Genomic DNA, 10,291 nt, shown 5'->3' with positions numbered 1-10,291 from the left:
AGTGCTTAAAAAAAAAGAAAAAGGAAAAAAAAAAAAAGGCAGGACTCAATTATGTGCCTCAGCTACGAGCACTTCGCCTTCCCCCTGCCCACGTCCCGCCGCCCGGCACAGGTTACGCCGCTCCCTTCCACTTGGGAGGGCTCAGCCCTCGCCCGGCCGCAGCAGCCCCGTGCGAAGCCGCGGTCCCCTCCCGGGCACCGGTACGGCCGCACCGCGCCCAGCCGCAGGGAAATCGATCTCTTTCGAACTATTTGACAACCCTTTCCCGGCGCTGCGTTTTGAGCCGCCGCATCTGACGCTCTCCGATGTGAGCCCGCAGCCTTCCAATCAGCGCTAATGAACGAATTGTTCCCGGCCTCAGCCCGGCGCCCGGAACCCGAGCGGGGAGGCGAGGCAGCGGGCAGCGCCGGGCCGGGGAGGGTACGGCCGTGTTCGGTGGGAGCTGCTCTACCAGCGTGCACGGCCAGGGCTTTGCTTTGGTCGTCGCTTCCTTCTTCTCCTTCTTCTTCTTTTTTTTTTTTTTTTTTTTTTTTTTTTTTAACATTTATGTTGATTTAAACATAATGTATTTATGATGTAAATATATTCCGAAATGAAAACGTCACGGATCAATTGTGAAGGACCCGGATACATAATTTTAAAAAATCAGTTTCAGTTTATATGAGGTTCTCACCCCACTTTCGCTTCTTAGTCAGATTTGTTTATGCAGAATCGACATTTAATAGTGCTAATTGCACTCCAGTTAAATTGCCCTGATTGCAGAAAGGGAAGCAATTTTCGTGCTCTCCGTCTGGGTTTGGAAGAAATTGTTTTATATTCACCTCTTTATAAAGAAGTGGAGATAAGGCACGGAGCCTTCGCGCAAATTGCACTTAGGGGCTGACTGGCAGCATTCAGGCGCTATAATAGAGCATTATTTGGCCGTTTTGAATAATGTAAAGCGTTTGCTGAAAGCCATTCTCCTGAAAATTGCTTTAACTTTTAAAAGGGTGATGATTCACTCTGAACCGGGCCTTTGTTACGTTGTCATTATCCCCCCAAATGTTTTAACAGTCGGCTCGACACTCGAGCATAACACGCCGATCTTTGTTTAAAAACTCCATTTTTGGAGCACGGCACAAAACCCGTCGGAGCGCACTTGACCCCCGAAAGCTTTCAGCGGCGCTCCCCGTTCCCAGTCCCTCCGTCCCGGCCGGGCGCGGACGCGCCCGCGGATGCCTTCAGTGCGGACAGGCAGTGCCGCGCGGCCCCGCTCCTCGGGCGGGCACCTGTTGGCCGCCCCCGGGGCCGCCCCCCCGCCCGCGCCCCGCCGCGGCCCCGGGCTGAGCCCCGCCGCGGTCGGGGCCGCGCTCGGCGCGGAGAGACGGCCGGCCCCCGAGAGCGGCCTCGGGCCCCGGAAGCAAACCGTCCCGGGGAGCCCTCGGTGCGGCGTGCGGTGCAGCCGCGGGGCTCGGCGAGGCACGGAAAGGAAACGATCAAAACCAAGTAGAGAAAAGCGAAACGCCTCGATCGCCCGCGTTCTCCAACTCGTCCCCGGAGCACCTGCTCCGGGGCTTGGCGCTAGGGCGGAATCGAGAAGGAGACGATTAGGGGCCGTCACACGGGGACGCGGCCCGCAGGACGTCCCGCAGCTCAGCCGTAACGCACGGCGCCGGGGCTGCCGGCTACCCGCGGCGGCCGAGCTCCGCGGGGCTCACAGCGGGGCTCACAGCGGGGCCGCCCGCCGGAGCGCCGAGCCGGGAGCGCCGTGGGAAAGCGGCGCCCGTCCGGGGTTCGCGGGGCTGACATAACGGAGGGGCCACCCTCGCTCCTCTCGCACGGAAAGAAACGAGCGCGCCGCGCCCGCGGCCGCCTCTCACGCTCGCCAAAGCGAACAAACTGAGGCGATCCCGCGCAACGTCACCGAGCGCCGTCCCGCCGCCCGCACCGACGCGGGCCCCGTCGCGCGAAGCCACGCGGCCGCGCTCCGCCGGCTCCGCGCCCGGCCCCGCAAGCGGCGCCGCCGGCCGCGTCCCGGGGAGGGCAGCGCGGCGCTAATTGCGGAGCGGTCCCGCGGCCCGGCGCGCAGAGCTCTCCGCGCGCTCTGACTGGCACGCGCCCCGCGCCCCGGCGCCGGCACCTCCGCGCGCCTGATTGGCTGCGGGGCCGCTCCGGCCCGCTCCGCCCGCGCCCTCATTGGGCGAGCGCGGCAGCCAGCGGTACTTCAAAGCGGGCGTGCCCCGCACTTAGGCAGAGTTTAGCCCCGCCGAGCCGGAGTGTCCTTGGCGCTGCCGGGGCGGCGCGGGCGCGCACCGAACCCCGTCCCCTCCCGTTCCGCCGCAGCCCGCCCAGGGACGTGCTATGGCTACGTCGATCCTCGGGGTAAGTCGGGGCCGCGCGTTTCCTCGCGGCCGCCGCCTCCGGAAACCTCTCCGGCATCGCGGCCGCCGTCGTGCGGAGCCGCTAGAGAGGGGCGGCCGCCGGTCCCCGTCGGGTCGCTGCGGCCGAAGGCGCGCGGGGCCGAACGGAAGCCGCGACGTTTCCTCGGTTTACCTCTATGAGTTGCGACGTCGCCGACGAGCCGAGACGCGTTTCGCCCCGTTTCGGACCGTTTTTGCCCCGCTCGACTCGGCGCCGGTCCCGCGTCCCTGCCCCGCGCCGCGCTCCTCGCTCCTTCCTGCCGCGGCGTTTCCGCCCGACGCCGGGCGCTGCTCCGCCGTGCCGCCTCCGGCCCCGTCCCGCCCCGCCGCGGGGACTCCCGGCGGGCGTCCGACGTGCGCCGGCTCGGCCGGGCCGCGGCCTCCGGGAGCGCGGCGGCGAAGCGAGGCGGGGCGGGCGCCCGCTCCCCGCTCCCGGTCGGCGGCCGGGCGCGGGGGCGAGGCTGACGGCGGCTTTGTGTCTGTCCTAGGAGGAGCCGCGGTTCGGAACGACCCCCCTGGCCATGCTGGCCGCCACCTGCAACAAGATCGGCAACACCAGCCCGCTGACCACGCTGCCCGAGTCCAGCGCCTTCGCCAAGGGGGGCTTCCACCCCTGGAAACGCTCGGCGTCCAGCTGCAACCTGGGCTCCGGCCTGTCGGGCTTCGCGGTGGCCACGAGCAGGGGCTCCGGCGGACTGGGCGGAGGCACGGGCACGGCCAACAGCGCCTTCTGCCTGGCTTCCACCTCGCCCACGTCGTCGGCCTTCAGCAGCGACTACGGCGGGCTCTTCTCCAACTCGGCGGCGGCGGCGGGCGTGTCCCCGCAGGAGCCGGCCGGGCAGTCAGCCTTCATCTCCAAGGTGCACGGCGCGGCGGCCGACGGGCTGTACCCGCGGGTGGGCATGGCGCATCCCTACGAATCCTGGTACAAGTCGGGCTTCCACTCCACGCTGTCGGCCGGCGAGGTGGCCAACGGCACGGCCTCGCCGTGGTGGGACGTGCACGCCAACCCGGGCTCGTGGCTGGAGGTGCAGAACCCGGCGGGGGGGCTGCAGGGCTCGCTGCACTCGGGCGCCCCCCAGGCCTCGCTGCACTCCCAGCTGGGCACCTACAACCCCGACTTCAGCTCTCTCACCCACTCCGCCTTCAGCTCCACCGGCCTGGGCTCCACGGCCGCCTCGCACCTGCTCTCCACCGGCCAGCACCTGCTCGCTCAGGAGGGCTTCAAGCCCGTGCTGCCCTCCTACACGGACTCCAGCGCGGCGGTGGCGGCGGCCAGCGCCATGATCTCGGGGGCGGCCGCGGCGGCGGCGGGGGGCGGCTCGGCGCGCTCTGCCCGCCGCTATTCGGGCCGCGCCACCTGCGACTGCCCCAACTGCCAGGAGGCCGAGCGGCTGGGGCCGGCGGGGGCCAGCCTGCGGCGCAAGGGGCTGCACAGCTGCCACATCCCGGGCTGCGGCAAGGTGTACGGCAAGACCTCGCACCTGAAGGCGCACCTGCGCTGGCACACGGGCGAGCGGCCCTTCGTCTGCAACTGGCTCTTCTGCGGGAAGCGCTTCACCCGCTCCGACGAGCTGCAGCGGCACCTGCGGACTCACACGGGCGAGAAGCGCTTCGCCTGCCCCGTCTGCAACAAGCGCTTCATGCGCAGCGACCACCTGAGCAAACACATCAAAACGCACAACGGGGGCGGCGGGGGCAAAAAGGGCAGCGACAGCGACACGGACGCCAGCAACCTGGAGACGCCGCGCTCCGAGTCCCCCGACCTCCTCCTGCACGACGGGGCGGCCGCCGCCCGCGGCCCGGGCAAGGAACCCCCGGGCGGCCCCGGCGACTCCTAGGGATCGCCGCCCGCAGCGCGGCCCGGCCCGGCCCGGGAGGGACGGCGGCCACCCGACCCCCCGCCCCGAGGGACGCTTCTGCGATTTTTCGTTTTTCTTTTTTTCTTTTTTTTTTTTTTGTTTCGTTTTTTTTCTTCCCCCCGTTTCCTTTTTCTCTTCTTTCTGTTGAAAGGAAAGCATCCTGAGAGGCTGAAGGTGAGAAACTAAGGCGGCAGGCCGAGACGGTTCCTCTGTATCTCATAACGATCTGTATAAATAGGGGTCGGAGACAAAACAAAACCCAACCCGAGTGTGGTCGCTTATTTTTCCTGTAAATGTGGATCTGATAGGGGGGTCGGGAGTTTCCTTTTTATTTTATCGGTGAATTCCTGAAATTCAGGGAGGTTTTGGGGCTTCAGTTACTTTTTTTTTTTCTTTTTTAATAATTATTTTATTTTAAATTTCTGATGCACTTTGTGGAAGTCAGTATATATGTAAAAGATATTTAAAACGTTGAGTTAACATTTCACTCAAACACACGTAAGTTAAGGTCGCTTAAAGAAATTAAATGCGTTTATCTGTATGGAAAAAAAAATCTCGACATATTTTCATTTTGGTATTATTAAAGGACTCGCAACCATCCGCTCGCGGCTCTGTCCTTATTGGTGGCCGGGGCGGCCCCGGGCTCGCTCAGGGCTGCGGGGTTGGGATGGCGGCCGGGGCCCGGCTGCGGGCTGCTGGGGAGAGCCTCCGTGCGGAGCGGGAGGGCGGAGAGCCGGGCCGCCGCTCGGGCCGTTAGTGCGGGGGGATCTCGGGGGAATGAAGCGCTCGAGTCAATACTCCGGAAAAGGCATTTCATGCCTAAATGAAAATCTTGTTAAATGTTATTAATTTTGACTTAGAGCGCGCAGCAGCCCCCTGTGCCTTGTATTCCCTTATTAGGGATTCATGTCTTATCAAATATCTAATTAATCTCCCAGACATCATTTGTTCTGGCCAACTTTATCTCCGCCGGTCCGCGGGGAAAAGCCGGGATACGCTCGGTGACAAAGCTCCCTTGAAGCTCCTTTTAATTGTCCAAATTAACTGCGCCGAATTTGCATGTCAAACGGTAAAGGGCAACCTGAGATAAAATGTAAACGTTTTAAAAGCCCCAAACCGAGCACTCGATTTGATAACGAGGCTTTTTAATGTCCGGGAAGACAACTGCTCCTTTCCTTTTCAAAGCCGGTCGATCTATGCAAATAGCGAATTGGAAATGCTTATGTCCCCATGCAGTCAAATGGTCCTTGCGCGGTATTTGAATATCAGTGGCTCTGCTATTGAAAAGGTTCAAGGATGCTCTCTGACTTCTTTGTGATTACTCAGTGCAGCGTCTTATGCCGAAGAAAAAAAACTCGGGAATAATTAAAGGCCGGGCTAAGGCCTGGGAACACATTTGGGACAGGAATCTCATTTAGGCAGCCTCTTTCAAAATAAGGCACAGTTAAATTGACCAGAAGGCAATTATTGAAATGAAAATTATTTTCACTCCCTTTGTCTCCTGACCACCAACCTAACAGCCACGGTATTATTTATTTATTTTTTTTCCTAAGGCAAATTGTCAAATGAGATAATTGTATTATTAAAAAAAGAAAGAAAAAGAGAGGAGAGAGAGAGAGAAAAAAAAAAAAGTTAATTTAGCTCACCCGCTACAGATCGGAGGGACACCAATATTTTAATCCGCCATAAAATAGGGAGCGCTAACAACACGGGGAAACGGGTTCTGCTGTCGCCCCAAAGAGAACACTGCGGCGCTGCCGGCCGAGCCCCGCTCCTACGGACCGAGCGATGCGGGAGGGCTGCGGCGGGGGACGGGGCTGCGGGTCGGGGCGGCCGGACTGGCAGGGAATGCGGCGGGTGCGGGGCGGGAGGCGGTTTTGTTTTCCATCTATAATAAAACACATCAAAGGGAGCCCATCCGGGTCCGGTTTCTGCCGGGCCGGGGTTACAATTCTCAGCTCAGTGATCAAGGACCTCTTCGCATTGCCTTTGCCCCTTCGGGTCAGTAAACGTCCATCACGGACGGGCTGCCCCGAAACGAAAGAAGGGAGCAGCTCCGGGCCGCAGCGCCGGTTCGTTTAACGGGGAAAATAGACAGCATGTCACCTTTTTAAAAATAAACGACGCCATTCTTTCGTACATGTCGGCGATAATTATATGGTCTGGGGAACTTTCACACACACACAAAAAAAAACCCAAACAAAACCAACTAAAGGTACGAGGACACCAGAATAATAAATCTCGTTTCCCTCTTCCAGCCGCGGCTCCGGAGCACCCCGTGCCCGGTGGGAGCCGGAACGGAGGGAGGCGGCTCCGCGCAGCCCATCGCCGCGGGGCTGCTCGGTTTGGGGTTTGGTGGCGGAAAGCAGCGAACGCAACGACCCCCATCTCCGTAACTGCGCCTTTTGCCGTTCGAACGGAAACTTTCTCCGCGCTCTGCTCGCAGCCATCTCCCCCGCCCCCTCCGAGTGGTTATTTGAAACGCGAATCGCTTAGCGACAAATTCCCTCAAGGGATAACGTTCTTAACGCATCGGAAAGAGGGGAGAAGAAATAATAATAATAATAATAACAACAACAACAACAGCAGCAGAGGGGGGTGAAAACTCCCGGCTTCGCTTTCCCGACGGCGGCCGGCAGCACCGGTGCGGCGGCTCTCGGGCGCCACCTAGCGGCGAAACGCGCGGGCGGCGGGGCGAGGTCGGGGGGCCGCCTTGGGCGGCGCGACTTCGCCCGGTGCCCGCCGGTGGGAGACCCCGCCGGCGGGCACCGGGCGAAACCGCACCGCCCTCCCGCCTCGGCTTCGTTGTCTCAGCCGGCGTACGAGCGTTGCAGGCGAGATGGGCTAATTGCTACGTGGCTCGCGGGGCGCGAAGTCCCTGTCCGCTCGGGGAAGAGACAAAAGTAGAACATTTGAAACTGCCTTTCCGAGCCGAAAGCTGCCTTACCTGAACGTCATAATTACAGTAATTATGTACACCCAAATTACATGCTAATTCAATTAGAATCAAATCGTTCTAAATCGGAATCAAATGAGGTAGCGGGAATTCATCAATGACAACATAAATAGAGAGCTTCCTTCGGGGGGAACTCGAGGTGGCCCCGTCACCTCTGACCGCATCCCGTGTTTTTTTTTTTTAATCACAATAATGATAAAAAGATGCTCTTACCGTCATCCGTGAAGCGACAGCACCTCCTACAGGGCTCCGCCGAGCGGCCGCGCCGCGAACCCGGCGCCCTGCGCGCTGCCCTCGCCGCGAGGGGTCCCGGCGGGGTTTCGCCCCGAGCCTGCGCACAGCGGCCGCTCTCCAGCCGCCCCGCTGCCCGCCCTGCTGCACCTGGCGCGGGGTGCCCCGCTACGTGCCTTCCTAAGGGAGGCGGGACTGCTGCGGGCCGCCCGGACCTTCAGCAGGGAGAGCCTCCTGAGTACGAGCGGCTTGCTGAGAGCTCTTCATCTGGTGGTCTCTGAGAGATGCATCCAACACGGCACTCTCCCTGTTTTAAGTTTCTATCGCGGCGGCCTCACGTTGAGCCCTCACCACTTCCCGGCATTCCTGTGGAAGGAGGCCAGGTGTGCTCAGCGTGCACCTCAGTGGGCACACATGGCAGGGCCCAGCAAAGCGCCCACAGCTGCAGGCATCAGCTACCCCTCCCAGGTGGGCACCAGAACCCTGCCCCACACAGCCCCTGCTTTGGGAATGCACCCCCCGTTGCTCGTTTGTTACCCCTTGAATTTTCCTGCTGCGTGTAATGTGAAGTTTGCCCCAGAAACAGGCCTTCTCCCCTATCACACTGCCCATCCCAGAGGGACAGACAGCACATTCTTCCCGTGACAACGTTTGGATTCTTTGCATGGGCATTCTGAGCAGCCTCCCCCGTTCCTGCTCACTCAGAGCTCTCACGCACACATTACCCCAGGGCTCGACTCCGCTGGATTGTGCACATCTTTAATCCTGGCCACTTCATTAAGAACACTCCGAGCAACCTCATGCAAAAGCCTTTAGAAGAAGGTGACATCGCTTAATGGCTCACCCTTTCAAACTCATTCACACGTGCTTAAAAGATAAGCCAGGTCACTTCCACCGTATATTATACTCTGTGCGATACTGAAAAACGGCATGACAGTTTTAAGAAGTAGAAGCGGACTGGTAATAAAGCGCTGTTTGCCCCGGCACTGAGGAGGGGAAGAAAGCTGCCTGTCAGCTCAGCAGCACCTTCACCTGTCCACTGATGTATCTCCACCTGCCGCCCTGAAACCGAAAGCAAAACGTTGCCTTGTGCATTTGTACCGACTCAGAATACTGGAGAAGAAGGCAGTTCTCACTGCTTTTAAATAATAAGGTATTTTATTATTGAAGTTCTTAACAGCATGTGAAGAACAACAGTCACCAAAAAAAGAAGTCTGTTCCATAAAAACTAAAGGATGGATATTTACATTAACTTCCTACTACAAACAATGAAACGCCCGGAGCAGTTGAGGCAGTAAATACTCTTTTCATGTCTTGAGAGCTTATTGAACAATAACTTGACATTGTACTGACACACACCAACAGGGGTTCAAGATGTTTAGATAGCCCTGACCAAGCTGTACACTGCAGGAGGTCAAAAAATGTGAGCTACACACTTACGAGAACTATGTCTCTCTGTTGTTTTAACTCCTGAAATTGATCTCTTACGGGGAACTTTAGGAAAAATGGTGCAGTATAACACAACAACAACAACAACAAGCCCTCTACAACACAATGTTTCGATGTCGGAAGCAGGGATTTTACCCACAGCTATCTCAAACATTTGTTACCATTTAACATACCCCAGGATTCTTCCCTATTACTTTCTGCTTCCCCTCACAGTTGCATCAAAACAAAAATCACCGCCGACAAAAATCAAGGATATCAAACACTGCTCTGAAATACTTTAAAACTCAGGTTTAGGAATTACTGCATGTACACATATTTGCTAGCAAGAATATTTATACAGTAAGAAAAATACCGTAACATTTGTGCTAATTTACAGATATAACAACATCATAGAAATGATGCTGTTGGCTTTATTTAGGAAATGCTAATTACAAAGGTTGGAAAACAAAGAGCAGTGTGTAACTGAGCCCTTATTAAAGGTATCACATCAAGGAGGAGACATTTTTGTTTGCACCGGTCCCCTACACTATCTCTTTTTTTTCCTCTCTCGGCTTCTGCTTCTACTCCTTCTGCTCCTTTCTCTGTATTCTACTTTACTGCACTTGTTGCCATTTCTCTCTCTGTGTTTTTTCTCCTTTCTGTGCCCATCTGTGCTGGGGCTCCTGGTTTCATTTTTCCTGTGACGCTCTTCACCAGGGCTTTGACTTGGGCTTTTTCTTGTTTGCCTTTGCCTGTGACTGCTGTAAGGGCTTCTCCCTCTCCTCTCATCTGTGCTCTGGCTTCTGCTATCCCTCTCCTTTCTTTCAGTCTCTCTCTGGTATCTGTTTTTGGACCTTCTTTCCCCCTCACAGGAGCTCCATTTGCTGTTCTCCGCAGAACTATCTTGCTTTAAAAGTCTATACTTCTCCCTATCTTTGTCCTTGTTACCGTGACTACTGGAGAGATCTTCATAAAGTTTTTCCTTCCTAGTCTTTGCCTTTCCTTCTGAATCGCTGCTGCTAGCCTCTGAAAACTTGTCTTTTTTTCTTTTCTTAGAATACATCTTCTTTTGTGCTGCTTTATCTCTGCTGTCAGTCTCACTGTCGCTGCTGCTTCCTGAAGTCTCACTGGAGGATGAGGAAGAGGAGCTCATCTTATGTTTCTTGTGTTTACTCTTGCCTTTTTTCTTTTGCTGCTTTTTCTTCTTTCTGTCTTTCTTTTTCTTTTTCTTCTCCAGACGATCCAATTTCCTTTTATTTTCAAAACAAGAGAGCAGTGCAATCAGACTTGTTAACATACTCTAGATTACAGTCATTGTCTTTTAAAGTTGACTACTTCACTCGTCCTACGCAGTAAATACACTATTTTCCATAAAAGCATGTTGAATTTCAATCCTCGTCCAGAAAAGTATTTAA

At 57.0% G+C, this 10,291-nt stretch overlaps 2 protein-coding genes across 2 annotated transcripts in view; one reads left to right on the top strand and one right to left on the bottom strand.

The window, feature by feature from the left end:
- The first annotated feature begins 2,340 nt into the window (after nt 1-2,340).
- Nucleotides 2,341-4,842, top strand: SP9 (Sp9 transcription factor). The gene is made up of 2 exons (XM_085227878.1): nt 2,341-2,361; nt 2,888-4,842. Exons 1-2 carry the CDS (start codon nt 2,341-2,343, stop codon nt 4,238-4,240), a joined length of 1,374 nt encoding a protein of 457 aa, XP_085084004.1. The 3' UTR covers nt 4,241-4,842.
- A 3,745-nt stretch (nt 4,843-8,587) lies between these two features.
- The window catches only part of CIRSR (corepressor of RBPJ and splicing regulator), a 21,426-nt gene continuing 19,722 nt past the window's right edge, over nt 8,588-10,291 (bottom strand). Inside the window, exon 10 of the mRNA XM_085228378.1 lies at nt 8,588-10,126. Coding sequence (XP_085084504.1) covers nt 9,424-10,126 — 703 coding nt within the window. The 3' untranslated portion in view covers nt 8,588-9,423. The remainder of the gene's footprint in view (nt 10,127-10,291) is intronic.

This window comes from Meleagris gallopavo, chromosome 7, assembly GCF_905368555.1.
Source record: "Meleagris gallopavo chromosome 7, MGAL_WU_HG_1.1, whole genome shotgun sequence".
NCBI classification, from domain to species: Eukaryota; Metazoa; Chordata; class Aves; order Galliformes; family Phasianidae; genus Meleagris; species Meleagris gallopavo.
The sequence above is the reverse complement of the archived record's forward strand: the minus strand, read 5'-3'. Positions and strand labels throughout refer to the sequence as shown.

Coding starts and splice junctions, on each gene's coding strand:
- SP9 (XM_085227878.1), top strand. CDS start 2,341: ATGGCTACGTCGATCCTCGGG. Junction 2,362..2,887: donor TGGCTACGTCGATCCTCGGG/GTAAGTCGGGGC, acceptor TGTCTGTCCTAG/GAGGAGCCGCGGTTCGGAAC.